Raw genomic sequence first — 24,752 nt, 5'->3', positions numbered from 1 at the left:
ATGAAACTTCCAATATTATCCCTGGGTCATATTCTCTGATCACATATCCACCCGTCTGTACTTGCTGCCTGTTTGGACCTCTTGAACTATCCGGCGGAGCATTAATCTCCAAGGTACTAAAGGTATTTTGGAGCAAATCAAGTCTGGCAACTGCATCCCTCCTTTGGGGATTAGTAACGGACATTAGCATATTAAAAGCTAGCAGGAACAGTGCTTTAGGGGAGAAATCCTGTGCCACGCTGGTATTTTCCAACTTATTTAGATTATGGAGCACTTTTCTCTGCAAACCTAGGGAGGACTCATTACCATATCGATCACACCGCTGCTTGGGGAAACTCTGCTCAACTCTGCTTCGGGGTTGATTTGTGAGCTCTAAACTAGCCAAGGAGGAAACGGTGCCAGGGCCTAGGAAAGATGCCAGTGTTTGAAGGTCTTAACCTTTCCAGAAAAAAAGGAGACAGCTGAGACTGAGAGCATCTGAGACTGAGAAGAGGCAGGACAGAGGGTTGGCTGCTTCAACCCTGCTCTGCTTCTGTGACCACAGCTGTGTCGGGGTTCCACCCCAAATCTCCACATTTCCCTGCTTATTATCACTTCCCATGCTAACTAGACTGCCCGTATACTCATCTTGCCTCTACTCCTGAGAGCTTCGTGAGGATAGAACCCCATGGCCAGGACAGCAGCTGTGTTGCTGGCTAAATAAATACACGAGCAGCATCATACTGTGGTCATGTTATCAACTTTGGAACAGGACCTTTAGCAAACGCACAAGGTGACAGTTCTGCGTGCATTCGTCCTATGACACCCTATGAGTTAGTATCTTTATCCTTACTTTAAAACCACAGAACAAGTCAATGCCGCCCAGCCTGTACATGGTAGCAGCCAAGACAAGCTGGGGCAGGGTGACATGAGTGCCTGTGTTCTTTAGAGTCAGGGTCTCCTGAAGCCCTGGCTGGCTTCACACTATGTAACCGGAGTTGGCCTTGAGATTCCCATCCTGCCTCTCTACTCCTAAACACTAGGATAACATTCATGGGTTAGCAGGTGGTGCTGGGGACCAAACCCTCAGCTTTGTGCATGGTAGGCAAAAACTCTACCAACTGAGCCACTTCCCAGCCTAAAGCCTGTGTTCTTAACCACCGGACCATGCGTCCTTTCTTCTGGGGTTCATCTCAGTACTAAAATTTACACAGTTTTGTGGCGAGAGGAGGAAAGGCCTGGAATTGCTGTAGTAGAACTTAGTCTATCTTAGGTGTTGCTTTAGGCATAGAGAATAACAGGAAGTCGTAAGAATTTAGTCTGAATGGCAGACAGTCTACACAGCAATGTGCAAACCTCCACACAAACTCAGTGAGAGATGCTCTAAGAAAGAGTAGGATGGCTGGGTGGTGGTGGCGCACGCCTTTACTCCCAGTCTGAGGCCAGCCTGGTCTACAGAGCGAGTTCCAGGGCAGCCAGGGCTGTTACACACAGAAACCTTCTCTGGAAAGAACTGACCAGGATGCCGTGACACAAGGTGTTGGAGCTAGCTGAGAATGGACGTAGTCTGTGCAGCTGTGATTGAGAACCTTGAGATACTGATAGCCTGGATTACTAGCTGGGCTCTGAGACCTCATAAGACCAAGTAGGTGATATCTTTTAGGGATGTAGAGGGGAAGGCCACATAGAGATAGGACAGACATGGTCGCTATGCACCCACAGGTCAAGGAACACGCCTATAGCCACCAGAAGCTGAAGAGGCAAGGAAGGTTGCTCTTTGAGGGCCTTTGGAGGGAGCACGGCCCTGCCGGCATCTTCATTTCATGCCCCATGACTTTAACACTCAACTGTGAGAGAATAAATTTCTGTTGCTTTAAATCAAGTTTGTGGTAATTTTCTGTAGCAGTCCTGGGAGACACAGGCATGCGGTTCATTCTGTTACTTGGCATGAAGCTAGGCCCTACCCCCCTTGATATCTATCAATGTACACTCAGGGGATCCAACGTAAAACATATAAACCAAACTAAGACATCAAAGTAAATGACCCAGCACCCGCAGGCCTTGAAGCTAAATGTATTTCTGCGCGTCAGGCAGGGCTCTGTGATCTGCACCCCGCCTCTGGGTGTAAGCATGTGAGTGCACAGAGGCCCGCCACCTTACTCTGTAAACGGCCCAAAGTCATTTGAAAGAAACTCCCCTACCACCTTTTTAATCACTAGGTTGCATTTCTCTTCGTTATCACTACCCTGAATCATTTTATTTTGCACACCCTATAATTTTAACACAGATAGTGATTCATCCCATATAGTTTTCTTTAAGTGGTTCCGTTGGCTTTAGTTGAGGAGGAAAAAAAAACCCAAAAGCACTGATTAACTCTATTTTTGTAACTTCTGACTTTAAATCTTCTGACTTTATGTTTTTGGATTTGCACATGGTATCTAATCCTGCCGTGTGAGCTGGCAACACAGCCAAAGCTGTGTTCGGGAAGGAGGATTTGGTAATACCTCCCCCCCCATGACATCCACATCATGGTTCCCCAAAAAGAGCCTACAGAAATGAGAGGAGGCATTATTTTAAGCAAACAAATGCTATTTTAAAGAACTATATAGATAGATGAAAATAAAAAGCACCCGAATTGGAAAGGAAAAAAAGTGAAACAAGTTCTGGCTGCAAGCAGAGCCATCTCATTTGTTTTTCTAGCCTTTCTGACGTACAGCTGACAAAGTGACATATGACATATGACAACATGACGTTTCCCACGCCCTGACTCTGCCTCAGAGGAAAGAGGTTCTGAAGCGCTCTCTGCTTGGCTTCACGCCTGTTTCCAGACGTCACAGTGACGGTCTGCCCTGTCTGCTGCACCGTCCAATGCATGTGCAGAGCTTGGCGTCTCTGGGTGAAGTGTAAGGCTCATTTAAGGCCAACACAAGAGAATAAACCACCTGGTGGTGTTGGTGCACGCCTTTAATCCCAGCACCTGGGAGACAGAGGCAGGCAGGTCTCTGAGTTTGAGGCCAGTCTGGTCTATAGAGGGAGTTTCAGGACAGCCAGAGATATATGGAGAAACCCTGTCTCAAAAAACCAAAACCCAAAACCAAAACCCAAAACCAAACATATAAACAAACAAAAAGAGGAAACTGAAGGGCAATGCCGAGAAAAGCTGACATTTTAAGGGGAGCCACTCACCTAACGGATACAGATTATAGCTTCAAGAAGGAAACTTCCAGGCTTCTTACCTTTATCGAGAGATGCTCCGGCCATGTGGTAAAAGCTCAACGCAGTGTCCACGTCATTAATGTTCTTCAGGAAAGTGAAGAAGTTCTCTACCTCCTGGAAAGTCAGGCCCTGGAAGAGGAGCGGCAGCAAGATAAGGCAGAGCCCACCGCAAAGAGCAAAGCCAGAGAAACCCAGAGGGAACACACTCCCCCAACTTAGAGATGCTGGGCCAGTCAGTCAAGGGTCGGCAACTGTGTACACCACAGGACAAAAGTCTAGAGCAGTGCTTCTCCTCCTTCCTAAGGCTGTGACCCTGTCATACAGCTCCTCATGTTGTGGTGGCCCCCAACCATAACATTATTTAGTTGCTATTTCATAACTATAATTTTGCTACTATTATGAATCGTAAAGTAAATACCTGATAAGCAGGATATTTGAGATGCGGACTGCTGGGGCTTCAGGTCTCCATCCCTGAACTGCAGAGCCCAGGAGCAAAGTAATGAGAAAGCTGGAATACAGGTCACCTCCAGCTCGTCCCTAGCGCTCTCCAAGCAGGGCCAAGTGAGTCTATCTTAGCACATCAGAGAGCTAGAACTCTGGATGTAGGGTTGTGTCATGTGACTTTCTGTAACCTTTCCCTTTGGAGAATCAGAGGATTTAAAAGATGTTTTACTGCACAGTATGATGACTCTAAGGGTGCATAAAATACAAACACTCAATCTTAAGGAGCAGTTATTAAATAGCACCCACAGGATCTCATTTGGGCCCAGGAGCAGCATCCTATTAGATTCCTCCCCCACTGGGCTAACTACAACACGAGGAACTGTATTAAAGGTCACAGCATTCGGGAGGCTGAGAGCCACTGCCTCGGTCTATTTTTGAACTTTATAAGTAGAATTAAGTAGCATGCATTTTGCTATGTATGACTTCTCCTTAAGGTCTGCCCCATGTTTTTGTTTATTACTGCTTATTTTTATTGTATAAAGTAAAGTATATCGTATAAATATATCACATCTGTTTTTCTTTTTAAAAGGATCCCTATGTTGCCGGGCGGTGGTGGCACATGTCTTTAACCCAGCACAAGGGAGGCAGAGGCAGGTGGATCTCTGTGAGTTTGAGTCCAGCCTGGACTACAGAGCGAGTTCCAGGACAGGCTCCAAAGCTACACAGTGAAACCCTGTCTTGAAAAACCAGGAAAAAAAAGGGTCCCTATGCATCTGTAATTTATTAGGGTGTGTTCGTGTTTGAGAGGGGGCTGTCCCGAGGTCGGAGGACAAACTTGTGGAGCCAGTTCTCTCCTTCCACCTTTGCAAGGGTTCCTGGGATCAAACTGAGGTCACCAGGTCGAGGGTGCCTTCACCCACGGAGCCATCTCTCTGCTCACAAACTATTTTCCTGTTTCAACAATGGGTAATTTTCAGTTTTGAAGAGTTACGAACAAAGCACACCTATATTCCCGCATCTAGTCAGGCACTTATGCAGTCCCTACCTTGATGGACCAAGGGGCATCATTTTTGCAGACCCTAATTTCGGGTCATTTCTTTGGCCTTGGTGTGGGCTGCCCAGAGCTGGGGCTGACCCCTGAGATGGATGCTACAGTATGCTGGCTGACAGAAGCAGGTGCCTAGCACCCACTTTGTAGACGAGTGTGCCACTGGAGTAGAAGCACAGGCTCTACAGTATCAGTGTATCTGCACTTGCTATGCATGGTACCACTTCCTCCATCCCTCAGAAGACCATGCAAAGATGGAGGCAACACAAGTATCCCCTGAGAGATGGACCAGTAGACCAAACGAAGAACCCAGGCCTGCCTCACCTTTCTTCTCCAGGTCATGGTGGTACACGTCTGTAGTTTCTACATTCTAGAGACTGAGTCAGGAGAGTTTTGAGTATGATGTTTGCCTGGGCTACATGGTGAGACCTTATTTTGAAGACAAAACAACAACAAAATAATAAAGGACATGGAGGAAGGATTTTTTTGTTTAACTACATTTATATGAGATACTTGGGCTGGGCAAAATTATAGACAGAATGTAGGCTGGTGGTTACCACAGGGAACAGGGAGTTACTGTGTAAAGAGTTTCAGTTTGGGAAGGTGAACACAGTTCCAGAGATAGTGCGGATGGTTGCCCAATAATGGCAATGCACTCAAAACCCCTGAATCATACAATTAAAAATGTTTAAAATGGCAGCTTCTGTGTATATTAGGACACATACACATAAATAAAATGTTTAAAAAGGCAGTTTCTGCGTATATTGGGACACATACACAAAATGCACCAAAGCTTTACAGCTTTGCAGAAATGAAGAGAGGATTCGATGAGGAAGAGCAGACAGCACTCTTCCTCTTCTTCCTTTTCAGAGCAGCTTTCTAGGGCGGCAGAGATGGCTCAGCAGGTCAGAGCACCAGCTGCTCCTGCAGAGGACCCAGGTCCAGTTCTCAGCACCCACATGGTGGCTTACAACTGCCTGTGACTTGACTCCAGGGGACCTGGTGCCCTTTCTGTCCTCCTCAGACAGCAGGCACGCACGCGGTGCATGAACTTAACATACTCATCCATATAATAATCAATATAAAAATACTCATTCACATAAAATAAAAATAAATAAAATCTTAAAATACAATTGTAAGCAGAGCATGGTGGTACATGAGGCAAGTGGATCTTTGTGAGTTCCAGGCCAGCCAGGGATACACAGTGAGACCCAGTCTCTGAAAACAGCACCACCACCTCCAGTTATTGTGTGTTTGTGCAGGCATGTGGGCATGTACCATGGTGTGTGCGGAGGCTGGAGAGAGCTTCCAAGAGTTGGCTCTCTCTCTCCTTCCATCTTACTGAAGCTTGCTTACTTTACTCTCTCACTTCTGCTGCTCCACGCATTTCAGCACAGCTGCGCAGAGAGCCTCCACACAATTCTGTCTCCACCTCCCACCACCACATCCAAGTGCTGGGATTACAGACTTGTGCTGTCGCACTTGGCTTTCTCTACCTGGGTTCCTGGGATTGAACTCAGGCCGTGATGCTTGTGTGGCAAGTACTTATAGCTGCGAGCCATTTTGCCAGGCCTAAATTCCTATTCTTTTTTTTTTTTTTTTGTCAGGCTGAGACCACGGGGACTCATGCATGCTAGACAAGATGTACCACTGAGCTGCACCCTCAGTCTCAGACTAAAACTCCTAAAACAGAGAGGACACTATAGAGAAATATTTTCTGCTTTGATAAAGAATCGCTAATGTTTGCTACTGAATTGTTTTGGTGAAAGCTGAAATGCTACAGCTCAAGACTTCTCACGCAGAGCTCACTGGAGGACGGAGAGGGAGAGTGAGGACAGAGGGAGGGACGGAGGGACGGAGGGACGGACAACCTGCACCAAGTGCCTATTCATCAAGATTCAGACAAACAGCGGGGCACAAATCACCCGATGACACCGTTAAATCTAATATATAATGCTGTCTTTATTATACAGATGCAATAAAAAATATTTATTGAGCGCTTACTCGCTGTCCAGCACTCTGCCAAGAACAGCAGGAGAAATAAAACTACATTGGACATAGGCCTTGATGTTATGGAGCTCGTGATTTACACAAGCCTCCTTGAGGAAAAAGACGAGACCAACCACAAAACTCTTATTTCCCAGTAACTGCTTCACACACACACACACACACACACACACACACACACACACACACACACACAGCCATGAGCTTTGTGGATGTAAAGTAGAAGCAAAGGGCTATGCTTACTGTGAGCTGAGCTGTTCAAACAGGAAGACTAAAGCTCACTATTGGTCGTGAAAGGAAATGGTGCCAACAGCAGCCAGGAGGGAGCGTCCTCCCCTGAGCTTGATGCCAGCAGAGTTTTCTTGACAATCTACAGGGAGGTAGAACATCTAGAAGCTATTATTGTTCTGTAAACTAGCTAATTAGTGACCTCAGGGAAGAGGGACTTACATAAAAGCGAGGCTACTCAAAAAAGATGGTAAGATTAGCAGTAGCTTGTGGAAGCAAAGGCAATTTTCTAGGCACTGAAACTACGCATTTGACACCAGGGAGCTGTTAACAAGGTGAATTGTCTTTTGAAAGTAAAAGGGATCCACGAGAAGTTTAGAAGAAGACAGTGGGTATTTTTCTGGCTGAATGAGGGAAGTGTTCTTACGTAACACAGCAAAGCAGAATCTAAACCCCAAACCCCTGAATCAGAGCTCATCAAAACCGTGAGAAAATTACAAATGAGAGGATGAAAGAAAATATGTGAGAATCATTTTTTTTTTATTTTTATAAAGGACTTGTATAAAGAACTCTTACGACACAATAGAGAGAATCTAGCAGCTTGGTTTAAGGAAAGACTTGGTAGCAAGATGTAGCTCAGAGGTATAGCATTTGGCCTACACACAAGCCCTGGGCTTGACCTCAGCACCATAAACAAACAACAAATGTCAAGAAACATTGTATTAAACAAGATACAAGTGAACGACAAACACATTGGGAAAAACAAACTAAAACTATAAGGAGAGCTACTAAAATGACTGTGGTAAAAGACAATGAGCAAGGATTATTGTATTATTGAGGATGCAGAGAAATGGGATTCTCATACTCGTGTGGAAAAGTAAAATGGTCATTGTGGGAAACAGTTTGGGAGGTTTTTTTTGTTTTTTGTTTTTGAGACAGGGTCTCTCTTCATAGCTCTGGCTGTCTTAGAATCTTCACACTGTATATCAAGCTCGCCTCAATTTCACAGAGATTCTCCCGTCTGTCCCTCCTAAGTGTCAGGATTAAAGCTGTGCACAACCACATCTCCCTCCTAGGAGTCTTCTAAAAACTAAAAAACAGACAAACAAACACAGCTCCAGGCACTGGAGAGGTGGCGCAGTCATTAGGAACACTAGCCGCTCTTCCAGAGGACCCAGGTTCTGCTCCTAGTACCCACATGAAGCCCATTCATAACTGACAGTATCTCTAGTCCCAGGGGATCTGACACCCTCTTCTGGCCCCTGCAGGCACCAGGCACACTCATGTTTTACAAACATATATGCAAACAAAATATTCATGCACATAATATAATAATAAAAGAACTAGCCAGGCTATGGTGGCTCACGCCTTTAATTCCAACACTCGGGAGGCAAGGCCAGCCAGCCTGGTCTACAGAGTGAGTTCCAGGACAGGCTCCAAAGCTACACAGAGTAATCCTGTCACGAAAAACAAAAACAAAACAAAACAAAACAAAAATTAAAGGAGGACTTCAACATCAAAACAGGTCCATGTAAAACCTGCACATAAACATTAACAGAATTTCTTTTTCTGTTCTCTTCTTTTCTTCTTCCTTCCTTCCTTCCTTTCTTTCTTTTTTTTTTTTTTTTTTTTTTTCTTTGAGACAGGGTTTCTCTGTGTAGCAGCCCTGGCTGTCCTGGAACTAGCAGAATTTCTAACAGCCTCAAATGGAAGCAGTTTGGTTGTGTGTTTGATGGCGAATGGGTGAAGAAAACATGGATGATGGAATGCTATTTACTACTCAGCAATAAAAAGCAAAAAAACACCCCAATTAATATGTGCTTTAGCACAGATGAATCTTCAACATTATGCTAAGCAGAAGAAGCCAGAGGAGAAAGACTACACTGTATTTATTATGAAATGCTCAGAATGGGCACTTGATTGATGGGAGCAGGGAGAGCTGCACTGAGAACGAGCACGAGGGATCTTCTGGGCTGAAGGAAATGCTTTCATACTGTTGGCAGTGATGTTGCACAACTGAACATTTACTAAGAACTACTGCCCTGTACGATTAAAATGATGCCTTTTATGGCTTATAAATTATACCTCAGTAAAAACTGTTTAGAAAATTAAAATGCAGGACTGGCGAGATGACTCAGTGGGTTAAGGTTCTTGCTGGCAGGCCTGATGACCCGAGTTCAATCCTCGCTCTCTGCATGGTGGAAAGATAGCGCAGGCGCCTTCCAGTGTGCTCTGACCTCCACACACGCTGCAGAATATGTGCGCTCTGCTCCCCCAATAGATAAGTTTTAAAAAATAAAGTTTTTCCAGGTGTGGTGGAGCACATAGGAGGCAGAGGCAGGTGAATCTATGGGAATCTGAGGCCAGTCTGGTTTACAAAGTGAGTTCCAGGACAGTCAGAGCTACGTAGAGAAACCCTGACCTGTCAGAACAGAACGTGCAGCTGGAGGAGATAAGAAGATGGTAAGGAGAAGCTGGCTTCCTCTGGAGTCAGCTGTAGAGCCAGACGTCCAGCACCGATGGCCACGGGCCTGGATGAGCATGAACACCTTCACAAATACTTTGTCCACACTTAAATCAGGCAGCAAGTTCATTTGCAGGGAGTGAGTCTGATTGCTCAAGCTTCTCTCATCGTCCACTGAAAAGTCTTTTTCTCCCTTATACCATGGCTGTCCTCATCTTGCCATCTGGTCTTGGCTCAGTCTCTTATTTCATACAGTGCTCTCCTTTCTAAACCCTAGCTGTCTTCAGCTGTAACTTGGCAGCAGGGGAAATTACATATTTCTGTTACTGATGTTGCCACAAGTATCTAATTTTCTTGAAACATCACTTTCTTCATATCTTCATCTTTCCCTGCTCACAAAGTGCCAGAGATTTCCTGTTGCCAAGCGGATTGGCTCCCAGGCTTCTTGGCTACAGACTTACGGTTCTCTACCATCTGCTCCAGTTAGTGGTCCTTTCTATTTCCCTAAGAACCTTAGGCTGGAGCCTCGTGACCATGGGTTGTTGTGTCTCCCAAACCTTGTGTTTATTCAGATCATAGGAAACAGTGATAACCAGCTGAGAGTGGTGGGACATGCCTGAAATCCCAGCACTGGGAGGCTGAGGCAGGAGGATTGAGAGGTTGAGGCCAGTATAGGCTGCAGAGTTAATTCCTTGTCACAAACTGTGACAATGAATAGGTCATCAGTAGGAAGGTATGGAGCCTTCTTGGCTTTGGATATTGGGGCTGCCTCTTAGTGTGTGACTTCTGGCCAACAGCTAAGGTTCTTAAGAATACTTTTTTATCTGAACAATGGTTCTGTCTACCAAGGAAGGCTGTGATAACTGGGCACAAGAGTGGTAAATGTTTAGCGTATACAAAGTGTCAGTGCCACACCCTGCTCTTGCTGTCTTCTCTCCCCTGGAACCAGCTCTCCGGCCTCAGAGCCCCCTGGAAATGTAGGTCTGTCCCAAGTTTATCGCTCTCAGGAGTGCCTCGCGGCTACTGTGTCATTTGCAGTAGTGTTGAACTGACCAGAAACACTGACCGATGAGACATCATCTCCTCAGTAGCTTGCCGGGCCCACCTTCCTCATCTCATCTCTACCAAGCTGCAACTTCCAAACCTGCATCATTTCAAGGGGCATTTACAACACAGCCAAACTGGGACTGGGCTGTCATGGGGGTTGCTAGTTTGGGGGCTGGGATGTCACTAGGTGGCTATCTCTGAGGCTAGACTGTCACGGGGGTGGCTACCTCTGGGACTGGGCTGTCAGGGGGGTGGCTAGCTCTGGGACTGGGCTGTCACGGGGGTGACTAGCTCTGGGGTTGGGCTGTCACGGGGGTGGCTAGCTCTGGGGTTGGGCTGTCACAGGGGTGGCTAGCTCTGGGGTTGCGCTGTCACGGGGGTGGCTAGCTCTGGGGTTGGGTTGTCACGGGGGTGGCTAGCTCTGGGGCTGGGCTGTCACGGGGGTGGCTAGCTCTGGGGTTGGGCTGTCACGGGGGTTGCTAGCTCTAGGACTGGGACCATCTGGGGAGTCTTGTGATTCCAGGAACCCTCTCTGAAATACAGCCCTTCTCCAGTGCAATTCCTGGCTTTGCTCTCTCAGACACCATGGGGCCCTCTTGCCCAGTGGTAGCCATTTTCATCCTCTTCACATGTGAACAGCCGTCTCCGCTTCTATCCCTCAACGTTTCTTTCTCCCAGGTCTTATCTGCTCCTTACGTTCCTTTTCCTGAATCTCCCCAGGAAGTCTGGAAAAGTGATTGGCTCAGAGTTTGACAGAGAGAAGATGAATCAATATTGCATTAATGTTACCAAAAGAATAAAGCAGTAATTGGTGGGTAGTCATTTGTAAACCCCTAGGCCCATCGCTACACAATCAGTCGTGATGAACTTTCTTCAACTCTAACAGGGATTCCTTCTTCTTTGGGTAGGATCTTTTTTTGTTTTGTTTTTGTTTTGTTTTTAGAGACAGGGTTTCTCTGTAGTTTTGGAGCCTGTCCTGGAATTAGCTCTTGTAGACCAGGTTGGCCTCGAACTCACAGCGATCCACCTGCCTCTGCCTCCTGAGTACTAGGATTAAAGGCGCATGCCACCACTGCCTAGCCTTTGGGTAGGATCTTGAAGGGGAGGAAATGGAGTAAAGATTGGGATAAAAGAAACCAGGGGGTTTAAGAAACACATGCCCGGCCGAACGGTGGTGGCAGACACCTTTGATTCCAGCACTCGGGAGGCAGAGACAGGTAGATTTCTATGAGTTCAAGACCAGTCTGGTCTATGGAGTGAATTCCAGGACAGGCTCCAAAGCTACAGAGATACCCTGTCTCAAAAAACAAAAACAAAAACAAAAAAGAAATACATGCCTGGATCTACCATTGAACTTCTAACTTAATTGGCTTGAAGAAGGTCTTGTCTCTTAAATCTTTAAGAGTTATTTATTTTTGTTTTATGGGCATGAGTTTTGGTGTATATACGGGTGTTCCATGTGCATGTCTACTGCCTGTAGCGGCCAGAAGAAGGCATCAGATCCCCTGGAGCTTGAGTTCCAGATGGCTGGGAGCCACCATGAGGGTGCTGAGCTGTCTCTCTAGCCCTCACATTTTCATGTTAAAATGGAATAAAGGAAGCACTCAGAAACAGATGGGGATTTCTTCTTAATGGGAAATGGTTCTGGAGAGATGGGCTGGAAATATTAGGAGCAAAGGCCCTTTATTAACTCTCATTTTGGATAATTGCTATGTTCACAACTATTTAATCAACACAAGAGGGCAATCAATTTTAATCTCCTAGCTAAAGCAGGCTAGAAATTCTAGCCAAAAGTAATTTTGCACCCAGATTCCCAATTTCACAAAGTCTGTCCTTTCACGCCAGAGCTCTCTTTCGCAAGGTCTTTGGTCTTAAATTAACTCCTGGACAAGGTAAAACATTGTATGCCTTCAAGGGAGATGTCTCCAACACCTAATCCATTACTTTCAAATATAAATTCATGATGAAATATGAATTAGTCTATCATGATTGATAGCGAACTTAAGGTCAAACCAACGTCTGTAACAACCTTTAAAAATAGTTCTGTCCGGGCTGGGCATGTGGCTCAGCGTAACACATCTGCCTAACATACAGGTGGCCCTAGGCTAGATTCTCAGTACCCCTAAAGTCTAACAAACAACCAACATGAAAAAGCTCTCACAAAACAAAGATGAAAAGTCTGCCTACAGAAAACTGCTTGTTTGATGCAAGCATCACGTGTCCAGCAAAGGGCTAAAAGTCCACCTGAACACTCGCCATCGGTAGACTTTTCACAGACATGAGCTGGGTGCTGGGTACTGCAGAAGCGCTTTCGGGGGTGTGGGGTGGGGAAAAATCTTCTCTTACTTCCCGCTGATGACAAGTCTATCCTCAGCTAAGAGAACACCTGCTGTGGAAACAGGCTGGACTGAGTTCAGAAGAACCGAGCCTGGCTCAGAATGCTTTCAGCTTTTCAACATCTAAGGCAAGGAGGAAAAATGTCCAGCTGAGAAGTGGATAGAAAACAGTGGTGTTCATGAAAGATTTCTTAGGCAAACAATAAGAAAACTGGGACAAATCTTGGCTATCTTATTTCTTTTCTAGTGATTGGCAAGCAGTTAGAAATTGTTTAGTTCCCAAGGCCAGTAAGGTTAGGGAATTTAGCTATGGTGACCACGGAGACCACCAAGGAAGCAGCTGAGGCTTTGTCTTGACCACACCACACCTCACTGGCCATCATTGATGGAACATATTCAGTGCCTGGCTGGTGCTCTGGCCATGGCCATATGGCCTGCTGTCCAGCAGCAAAGGTGTGGGCCTGCAGTGAGAATTCCTGAGTTCTCTCCTCTAGTCCGGGTTTATTGTGTCTGAGTGCCTGAGCAGCTGGCAGTCAGGTCTTTCCTCCAGACTCCACTGCCCCCAGTGCTGTCTGCATCTTGTGACCTGTCCTTTTCCTATTTCGGGTGGTGCAGCCAGTCTAGAGAAGCGAGCAGACTGAGCAGAGCTCCTGGGAGCCCAAGGTCTCTTATTTCAGTGCCGCCCAGACTTCTCCCCTCTTCCTAAATCCTCTGACAACCTCAGTATCAGTCCTTTCGCTCCTGCTCTTGCGCATTCCCACATCATCTTCCATGACGGGGCCATGACTCGTTATGTATATGACCAACCGCGCCATTTCACCCTCAAGCCTTCAGTGCCCTCTCATCGTTCTGAGCAATGCCTGGGCGTCTTCTGTGCCTCTCTGCCCTCATCTGTCCTCAGTCTGGGATGTTCCAGCCACATGAGCTCCTCATATGTTCCAGGTTTGTCCTTACTGCTGATTTTTGACTCACAGTTTGCGTCCTTGTGTGTTAATTTTCTGTCAACTTGGCATAAGCTGGAGTCCTTTGAGAAGGTGGTACCTTTACTGAGAAAACCACCTCATCAGAATAGCCATAGGGAAGTCTGTGGTGCTATGGAGAGCAAGTCAGTCAACAGCGTTTTTCCATGGCCTCTAGGTTTCTTGTTTGTTTCCTCTGATGATGAATTATAACCTGCAAGCCCATTAAACCCCTTTCTTCTCCTAGTTGTTTTTAGTCATGATGTTATCAGAGCGATAACATAGCATTTTTTTTGTTTTTTGTTTGTTTGTTTGTTTGTTTTTTAATTGCGAACTGAGTAAGTCCTTAACCCAACTTCTCAAAATCATGTTTCCTTGGATTCTGCCCTTGGTCCAGAGTTTTCATTCTGTGTAAGGCCCCCCTGAGGAAATCTCTCCAGCGCTCATGGTTTGAAATCTAACAGTGTTAGTGATTACCAAACCTGGCTCAAAGCTCTGAGGTAGACTTGGATACTAAGCTGCCTCATGATCATCTCTGTGTGGATAACCTATAGCGATTTTAAACTCAAGACATCATATCTAGGCAGCGGAGGTGCCCATCTTTTAACCCAGCACTCTGGAGGCAGGAGAATGCGGATTTCGGTGAATTTGAGGCCAGCCTGGTCTACCAAGCAAGTTCTAGGACAGACAGGACTACACGGAGAAACTCTGTTTTGAAAAACCAACAAAACAAAACAAAACAAACAAACAAACAAAACAGTAAAATTCAAGGCATCTTTGACAGAACTCTATCCTTTTTTTAATCTAAATTAGCCTCTTCTATACTTCTCAATCCCAGTGCATGGTACCACCTTTGTCTGAACAAGAAAGCTGGGCTTTTTCTGCACTCTCTCCCATTCTTTGCCCACTGTTCATTATTGTTCTCTCTCTGCACTTGTAACCGTGGGTTACAGCGAACGGCTCATGATACATCCTCATTATTGTTGATGTCTGTACACTAACCAGACATTTCTATGGTTTCCTTTCCCCTGCATCCAAGGTACCCTACCTTCCCATCCTTGAAGTGCTTCTTCAGCTGTCTCTGCATGGCGGTCAGCTTCTTGGACTGCACTCCGCTGTAGGCCAGCAGCATGCCACCAAACTGCCTCTCAGTGATTCGCCCATCCACCGGGTCATGGCGTTCAAACTGGGTGGGAAGGAGACAGAGTGTTTGTGGGAGTAAATGGAAGGTTTTAACATGGATTGCAGAATGATCAACAGTGTTTCATGAAAGAAATGAATTTGGGCCTCAGTATCTCACAGATAAACTAGAACTGCTTATATGCATACATGAAATTACCACAATAAAAATCATTACTGAGTTATCAATATGTGCTAATACTAACAACAACAACAACAAAAACCCAGAACAGTCAAAGCTCCTCCCATACCCCACAGGTCAGGAGCACTCTTGAGAAGATAGTGCCAACTCTACAAAAATTCAAAAATTCACAATTTTTTCCTTCCTCCCTCCCTCGCTCCCCTTCCCCTTCCTCTCTTCCTCCCTTCCTCCCTTTCTCCCTTCCTTTCTTTCTTTCGACAGATTTTCACTATGTAATCCTGGCTGGCCTGGAACTCAATCTGTAGCAGGCTGGCCTTGAACTCAAAGAGATCTGCCGGCATCTGCCTCCCAAGTGCTGGGATTTCTACATGAAAAGTAATAACCACTCTCTAAGATTTCCCATGCCTTAAACAGAGAAGACTTAAACACGATTACAAATTTCATCAATTATACATATGCAAAATCAAGCTTTTGTGAGTTGCCATGTGAGTGTTGGGAATTAAACTTGGGTCCTCTGGAAGAACAGCCAGTGCTCTTAACTGATGAGCCATCTCTAGCCCCCAAAATCAAGTTTTTGTATGCACTTAGATCTTTAGGGACTTCAAATAAGAGTAATTAATACATTTATAAGTTTTCTGGAAAATGAATAACTGAATATTAGGATATCCATAGAGTTTAAGAAAAATAGGTATTTAAAAATATGCATACAGCATAAAATGCCCTTAGCAGAAAAATCATTAAAGACATTTATATATGAAGATGAAAAGTCTAAGCATTAAGGACTTCTAGCTATTCTAAGGGTTATCAGAAAATTGAGATTTCATTTAAAGAAAATGACATGAAGATGGTAGGATCTCTCCACGGTTTTACTGGAACATCATAGACACACCGAAATGCTCCCATTCCTACATGGCAGGGCTAATCTGTTCTCCTGAGAGGGTATACACAGACATCAGAGGGTACTAAGGGCACATCAACAGCACTTTCTGATTGTCTTCTAGTCTTCCAGCACTTGGATTGGTCGTTGTGCAGCACAGAAAGGAAGAAGACAATTCTGTTTTCGCCCTATGGAGATAGGACACACGAGACAAGCAATGAAAACGGAAATCGCTAAGAGAGGATTCTTTCCCTTCTCATTTCCTCAGTTGGCCTGGTCAGTTGACACACCTCATTTCCTCACTCATGAGCCACGGGAGTGTCTGAGCCATGAGAACCATGCTGTAATAGCGACCCTTTACTGGGCATGTGCCACACCCAGGCAGCTAACTTACACATTCTTTCATTTAAACTCCACTCTGCAGGTAAGAAGCCCGAGGCATCATGTGAGCACACGTTACAAGGCTGGGTGTGCAAAGGCAGCCCAGCCCATTGGGGCTGACACCATTTCCTGCTTCTCCCCAACCTTCAGGACAGCACTCAGTCATTTTGAATCAACTAGAACACCGGGGGTGGGGGCGGGGGCTGAGAGCCTTGTTTAAAAGAAAGCAAGGCTATCTGCAAAGGAAATCAACGCCATCAATACAGAGTGAAGGTCTCCTTCCCCACCCAAGCCCCTGGTGTTTTACATAGGTCATTCCATCACTTCCATAGGACTGATTAATTTCCGACAAGACCCAAAGGTTTTGGGTTTCGATTTAAGTTTGATTTATGGCTCAATTTACCATCCTGGAAGAAAACAGAGGAACTGATAAAAATTCTGCAAGTGGGCAACTTTCTGCACTGTTTGCAGCAGGCGGGGTTCTGTCTCCAGTGGGCTTAAAGTCAGAGTTGGCGGTACAGAATCCATTTACCATCGGATTCTAAGACGAAGCTACGGCCCCTGTTCTGCAGGCTGGACATTGGTACTCCCCTTTCTGGAATTCCCCAAGTCTGCAGCAAGGCAGACTTGAGGCTGAAATGTTTGTCTGCAAACCGGACAGCAGCTGGCTTGTCAAGGCTCAGGGAAATCCTTCAGTTTTTAGCCTCTAGAAATGCAAAGATGCCTCTGGTATTTTTCAAGGGCAGTTTCCAGAGGAGAGCCTCAAGCAGCAATTTCAGTGATCAAATTAGGATTTTTACTAACATTTGAAGGCCCAGACTTGGCTTTTGGTAACAGGTTTCATTACTATTAAGCAATTAGAACTGAAACCCTTAAACACTAATATTTGCTCTTTCTGCACAGTCTGGCCCACTTCAGAACTCAGGACTTTAGCTCTTTGATTTGCCTCTGGGCAGCGCCTCTCTGCTTTAGGCTACTGCACCTTCTGAGGCAACACTATCTACCTAATGAGTTTTTTTCCCCTGCATTGCGGGGGATCAGAGCCTCATGTGTGCCAGCCTGTATGTTTCTGAAGTCTTTTTTGTTTGTTTGTTGTTGTTGTTTTTTTTTGAGACAGGGGTTCTCTGTAGCTTTGGAGCCTGTCCTGGAACTAGCTCTTGCAGACCAGGTTGGTCTCGAACTCACAAAGATTCGCCTGCCTCTGCCTCCCGAGTGCTGGGATTAAAGGCGTGCACCATCACCGCCCGGCTGTTTCTGAAGTCATAAATATGGCAGGGGTGGAGCCGTGTTGTGGGTATTTTACACACACACAACTAGTAACAAACAGACACAAACATTCTACATTCTACTGGTTCAACATTTTAAAGCTGAAGACCTACTAAGTGAAAGTTTGGTAGTTTTGAAGATTGAGTTTCACTACCTTAAAATGTCAAGGGCCATGGACAGATGTTACATGGCTGTAGAGATCATTCATGCAATTATCTTTTGACGGAGTCTCACTATGCAGACAAAATTGGACTCAAACTCATGATCCTGCTGCCTCAGTCCTTCAAGGGAGCCATGCCTGGTTCCCATCTTGCATCTTTAGTATTGACAATTCTGCAGGTGTGCCCATGGAGTGCTGTAGGTGAGTGATCAATCTTCAAGGTCAAGGAAGGGCCTCAAGGAGAGACACCAGTCATTAAAAAATTATCAGAATGCAGGAAATGGCCTGTGTATCTGGAAGTGGTCTCCAGTCTCTGGCTTGCACTGACTTAGCAAACACATGCTCACTTAGGTTGGATCCCCGTAAATTCCACTTAGGTGACAATTAAGGAATTCCGTTCTAGTTAGTCCTGTGGCAAAGAACCTGTGGCCCAGCACACCACTCATTGTCTGTGCTGCTCCTCCACGTTTCAAAGGCAGCTGATGGCCTAGAGCTTTCCCTCTGCAGCCCTTGCCTCGGTCTCAAACGCATACCAGCTGTCTCCCTGCTGATCCCCAGAAGGGTGGCGGGGCAGGCAAGCAAGGGCCAGAAAAGAGAAGCAGCCAGCAAATGCTAAGATTTTTCCTGGCTTTCTACACACAGTGTTTTTGTCCCCTGCTCCTCGCTGAGAGAAGGAACAGTCTTTTGGAAGGACAGATGGTCTACATTTATCTATGGGAGGTGATCCGAGGAAGATGAAAAGCTAGGGAGAGAAGAAAATATATTTTAATATAATGGCTAAAAAAAAAAAGATGGAAAAACAGTAAAAAGGAGGAAGAAATCGGTATCTGAAAGTGGGTCATCACTTAGTGAAGACAAGGCATTATTACACTCTAGGAGGTGTAAAGCGGACCACACTATCACACAGTGACAGCCTCAGAAGAGACCTGTCCAGTCTTCAGGCAAACCCTTCCCATACAAACTCTGCAGAGACCTTTTCTAGCTTCTAAATTGCACAGTGCAGCACCGCACGGGGCTTCTGTGCCATCATTATTCCTGCAGGAGTTTCATACTATTAGGTTCATGAAAAAGAAAACGGATTACAGGCACTATTTCTCATGGCACACCGTATTTTAAAGTTTGAGCTGCAATCTGTTTCTGTAATTGGATGGGCATCTCTAAACGTACGAGGAATCTTCATGGCCTCACTCATGGCTGTCCTCTGGCAAGGTGAGGATGTGCAGGCCTGCAGTTTGGAATGGAGGCAACATCCGCTCTGTGCTCAGCAGACTCAGACCATGAGATTACTGAATGTCAACTAAACTGCTAGGCTGCTTGTGGTGCTGGGTTCTTGTGCACGCTGGGCAAGTGATTATTCTATCTCTGAGTGACATGCCAGCCTAAACAACTATACTTTTCAATTCCAAACTTAAAGAGTTCTTACAGTTTAAAACTGGTTTAGCTGGAGCCAGAAGTGGTGGTGAATACATGTAATTCCAGCACTCAAGATGTGGGCTGGGCACGGCGGTGCATGCCTTTAGTCTCCGCACTGGGAAGGCAGAGGCAGGCGAATTTTGAGGCCAGCCTGGTAAAATCATTAAGCCCGTAAGTTTAAGAACTGCCCCAGGGAATCAAAAAAAAGGAAGTTTGGGCTGTGATTAAATCAGTTGACCAAATCCTGAGTCCCAGTCATATAGCCAGATCAAGAACGAGGCTAACCTCTGACTGACAGCCCCAGGTGGTACAGACATACATGCAGGCAAAACACCCATACACACAAAAACAGAAACAGTGATACTTAGTATAAGATAAAATGTTTGCCCTTGTTAATGTACGGTAATTTTTGCCCAGTTTGCCCATCTTTTAACTTGGTCTAGATCTATTTTACGTATGAAAATCTTTATTACAGCTAGATATATACTTTTTTTTTTTTTTTTTTTTTTTTTGCTTTTTCGAGACAGGGTTTCTCTGTGGCTTTGGAGCCTGTCCTGGAACTAGCTCTTGTAGACCAGGCTGGTCTCGAACTCCCAGAGATCCGCCTGCCTCTACCTCCCAAGTGCTGGGATTAAAGGCGTGCGCCACCACCGCCCGGCTAGATATATACTTTCTTTTTAACTAGTTATGCCTAAGAAATCTTTCCTCGTAAGGAAAGAAATGAAATATTCACCTGTAGCTTTCATATTTTCCTTTGTTTGAGACAAAGTGTGACTGTAGTGCCCAAGCTTTCCTTGAACTCTCTGTAGACCTTGCTGGGCCTTGACCTTTTAATCCTCCTGCTTCACACCTGGAGCGCAGGGATAATAGGTGTGACCCACTAGGCCTGACTCAGGATTTCTATATTTTTAAAAAGGATACTACTTCACAGTGGTGCTTAATGACAGGGATTAACACCTCAGAAACAAAGAGCACATCACACCCCCTGACTGAGGGCACATCTGGAACCTGAGGTAAGAGGATCCAGACTGCCAGGCTAACTTTGGCTATGTGGTGAGTTCCAGGGCATCCTGGGCTACATAAAAAGACCCTGTCATCAACAACAACAACGAAGGTGGAGGAAGAAAGTCTGGGAATGTGGCTCAGCTGACAGAGAGCGTGCCTGGCACACATGAAGCCATGGGTTTGGTCCCCAGCACTGCATTAACTGGAAGTGATGGCATATGTGGTCCCTATTACCCCAGCATTCAGAGAGGTACAAGACAGGGGGTAAAAAGTTAGAGGTTATCCTTAGCTGCACACACAGGGTTACTTGACTATATAACACAGGCCATTCTGAGCTACACGGGGGTTATCCTTGGCTATACAACACAGGCCATTCTGAGCTACATGAGACACTGTCTTAAAAAAAAAAAAGTAAATTGCCAGCTGCATTTGTTTCAAGTTTGGCAGTCTGCTAGGTCCCTAGTTGGAATGTCTTGGGCATTTTAACTATCATTTAAATATTATATAAGCCTAATTAACCAGGTTGCCTCCCCTGAAGAGTCTTGGGCAACATTCGGCCAGTTAACCCGTCTTCTGTTCAAATGTGCCAGGGTGGTATTAGGAAAGATCTGTTTTCAAAGAAAAGGCGGCCTGGGAGAGCAGGATCTTCAAAGGAGATTCCGAGGCTGCCGGGCTCAGTCTGCACACTCTCGGTAGGCTTAACACTCGGAGTGTCCTTGTCCAGTCAGCTTGCACGGAACATTTGCATCCTGTGGCAGTTCTGGGTACCCTTCCTGAAGAACCTGACCAACAAAGGTCAAAAGGAACTGCTGTGCTGGGTCCCAGCCCCTCAGTGAAGTTACCATTGCCACACGAAACTGCTGAGGGATTTCGGGTGCTTTTTCCTTTAAGAGAACTTTTAGCAAGCAGTAGATGTTATAGGCAATTTCTGCTTCCAGTAACGTGAAAAATCCCTGGCTTTGCATTATACATTCCTGTGAGATCTGAGAGGCCCAGTGTTACTCAGAGTTCAAGGACACTTCTCTTTTCATGCGAGATCACAGAGTTTTGGAAATAGAAAGACTGCTGGGAGAAAAAAATCCAGAAATGCTCTAATTTCAGGAGATAAGAACCAAGGACCGAGGGATCAATGGCTGTAGGGAGGCAGACTGCCCTAGACTGATGCGCCTGTGCTTTTCCCCTGAGTCTAAATATCTGTACAGAAAGCGTTGGGATCGGCTGCCTAGGCAAAAATACAGCAGGTTCATCCTAGTGCGTGGCTGACAGCTTGTCAGTTTCACAAGAGAGCTGGAGATTTGGCTTGTCCCTTACTTGACGCCAAAGAACCAGTACCATGCATGATATGCCAAAAGGTGAGGCAAACTGGACAACAACAACAGCTGATGCAAGCACTTTTAAGCAATAGTAACGGTAATCTAGACATAGAATTTACATTGGGCTGGTGATTCCTAACTGACTGTTTTTTCTTCACAGCGAGGAACTGAGAAAAATTAGATGGGTGAGTTGGTGCACGTCTGTAAACCAGGTACTCAGGAGGCTGAGTTAGGAGAATGGAGAGCTGAGGCAGGCTTAGTCTACACAGTGAGAGCCTGTCCCACCACAAGCAGAAAAGAAAAACAAAAAAGGAAAAAACCAGAAAAATACAATTACTACCCCACCTCCGTGCCTCTAAAGCCAAATGCCTTTAAAGATCAACCTTGGGGAAAGACAGAAGATCCTTACTGATAAAGGGAGAAACCCATGTAAGTCAGACCGCATAAGCTCGCCCAGTGGGAATGTATGCACTTCCAGTGAGTTCTGGCATGATGGGGATTAGCCCCATCTCGCTGACACAGAGAGCAAACTCCCAGCTGCGCTGCCCACATGCCTGGTGACTTCTCACAGCAATGACAGAAACGTAAAAGCTGCCGGGCTGCAGCAAGGAGAACTCCAGACCCTCTGTGCTCCAAAGAAGGCGTTCACCAGTTTTGACAGAACCTGGAATAACTTGGGGCTCTGGAGGGAGGCTTGTTTTATGCTAAGGACCTGGGTAATTTTTCTTCCTGTCATTTTTCCTGTCTGGGGCTGCCCCCCGCTCCATCTCCTTGTGTAAACCCTGTCCTTCCCTGAACTTTATGGCCCTACTAATGATCTCAAATGCACTCAGTTTTCCAGAATCTTCTGGGTTTCCAGAATCTTCTGGGCTTTGATGACAGGTAAGGCCTACTAGGTGTGTCCAAAGTGTAGCCTGACAGGCTACTAGAGGCCTGGGAGAGCCAGGAATGCTGCCCAACACAAAACTGTCAGCTTACGGAAAGCTTTGATGTATTTTTGCAATTTGGGACATGCCTGCTGACATAACAGCACTCATTCATTTACACTCTGCACTACATTAGGCTTTGCTTGTTCATGGTGCCTGTATCTCTTCTAACATTATACACTGCTTAGAACTTCTTTTGTGTTTATGGTGTGTGTGCGGAAGGGGGGGTGCATGCTATGTTGCACATGGTGGGGGAGTCCAAAGGATAATCTTATTTTCCATAGGGTCTCTTGTTCTCTGCAGCATATTCCAGGCTAGCTGGCCCCAGACCTTTTGGGGATTGGTTTGACTACACCTTCCATCTCTCTCCAGGAGTGTTGGGGTTATGTGCTAGGGCTAGCTGGATGTGGGTCCCACAGAGCTGAATCATGGTCCTTATGCCTGCATAGCAAGCATTCTACTTACCTGGTCACCTCCCAGCCCAGGATTAGCTACTTCTTGGAGGAAGAGCATGGGATTTATGTTATTTGCTGTGTCACACACATAGCATGAGCTCATTACATAATTTGGTTGAATGTCTCTGTCTTACTTATAAAATTCACCTGCCAATTTATCACCAGATGGGCACCTAAGACACACTTTGCAGTAGAGACTATGGTAGGCCTAAGGGGTGATGGTATGCCTTCTTTCGAATTGGCATTTATTCCCGAGGGCCAGGGGGATCTTGTAGTTGTCCCTAGAGCATCAAGGAGACGACGAGGTGTGGGCTCTGCTGGCTAGAAAGGACCACTCGCCTTTGCTGGGTAAGTTCACAAACAAGACTGAGGGAACCATGCAGACAGCCGAGATCAGCAACAGCATGAGGGAGGCTGTGGGCAGGACGGCAGTGCTAGACTTCACAAGCAAAACAGTTTGTACTCAGAACTGGAAGCCGGCTGGGGTGATAAATTAGGTGAGACTGGAGGGTACATTTATTCTCTAAAGCAAGAACCGAAAGAATCCATCAGCAAGGTTCTGGTTTTTTCTTTCACTTGTTATTACAAAATTCTACCATGTCATCAATTTTTATAAAATGCAGGCAAGGATAGATGTCTGTAAATCATTAGCATAACTCTGTATCATTAGGAAAGTAAGACTGTTTTGATTAAAACACAGAAAGACCCACTCATCTGAGCTAGCAAACTGAATCGCGGGATCTACACTCAACTGAAGACATTTGTGGGTGCCCTTTCATTTGGCCACTGAAACAGATGGCCTCTGGGAAACACTCTACACGGCTCTATCTTCTCTTTTAGTTTGTGGAAAAATCAGGCTATCCCCACCCCCACCACATCCACATCAAAAGTACTGTTTGTCTGAGGGCTGGAAATGAATCCAATAGAACACGGCAGCAGGAAGCCAGCGTGGCATTCAGAGGACTTGATTTTGTTCTCCCTTGGACAAATGCCAACTGCGTATCTCTAGGTAACCTGTTTAACACTTCCAGGCCTCGGCTACTTCATCTATCACATGGGTACAATGACAGTATCTCTCTCCTAGGATTACTGTGAAGGTTAAATTAGATAATAGATGCACAGTTACCTTGATTGAGCTTTTCTCAAACATTTTTACTTAATTTTTTTTGAGCTTGCATTTTACCAGAGAGCCCAGATGGTCTGGAACTTCTTATTCTATATTGCTGGGAATTGAACTCAGAACCTTATGCCTCCCATGGCAAGCATCCTATCACTGAGCTCTGTCTGCAAATGCCTTTAGATAGTTCTTCACATTGTAAGAATTACTGTGTTGAAATTCTGTGTGTGTGTGTATGTCTCTTTCTCTCTCTCTCTCTGTATGTGTCTCTGTGTGTGTGTCCAGAAGCACTTGACACCCTGTAGCTGGACTTACAGGTGGTTGTAAGTTACCCGACTTGAGTGCTGGGGCCTGAATTCAGGTCCTCTGCAAGAGCAGTACATGCTTTTAACTGCTGAGCCACTGTCGGGACTCTGTCCAAGAATGGAGTTGGGTGAGAATTCTGAGCGCTGGGAGATAACTCCCAGAAAACAAGGGTCTTGTAACCTCAGTTTCTTCAAAACAGAACTGTTACTGAATGTGTTTTCACGCTCCTCCCAGGTGCAGTGGAGGGGAGGGAGCTCACTTCAGCTGGTGTTATTCGTGTGCCTCTATGGAAAAGCATGTTTTTGCCACATGCTGCTTTCCTTGTGATTGTTCGCTTTACTCAGGACTCTTCTTAGCCCTCAGAGTATAAATTCTCCGATGCTCTGAATAAAGTTGGCTACTGCATGAGACTTTAGCTGGCCTCGTTCTTAGGCTCACTCTCTCAGGTTCATGCGGTCAAAGAGGGTGGTAAACAATCCACATC

At 45.7% G+C, this 24,752-nt stretch overlaps 1 protein-coding gene across 2 annotated transcripts in view; it reads right to left on the bottom strand.

Annotated features, from left to right (window-relative positions):
* Nucleotides 1-24,752, bottom strand: part of Micu1 (mitochondrial calcium uptake 1) — a 136,109-nt gene that overhangs the window by 14,870 nt on the left and 96,487 nt on the right. For both annotated transcript variants that reach the window (XM_057751102.1, XM_057751104.1), the window contains exons 9-10: nt 14,777-14,914; nt 3,216-3,324 (exon numbers count right to left, since the gene is read on the bottom strand). In XM_057751102.1, coding sequence (XP_057607085.1) covers nt 3,216-3,324; nt 14,777-14,914 — 247 coding nt within the window. The remainder of the gene's footprint in view (nt 1-3,215; nt 3,325-14,776; nt 14,915-24,752) is intronic.

The sequence above is a fragment of the Chionomys nivalis genome, chromosome 19 (genome assembly GCF_950005125.1).
Source record: "Chionomys nivalis chromosome 19, mChiNiv1.1, whole genome shotgun sequence".
NCBI classification, from domain to species: Eukaryota; Metazoa; Chordata; class Mammalia; order Rodentia; family Cricetidae; genus Chionomys; species Chionomys nivalis.
Note: the sequence above shows the minus strand (reverse complement) of the source record. Positions and strands in the feature narration are given on the sequence as shown.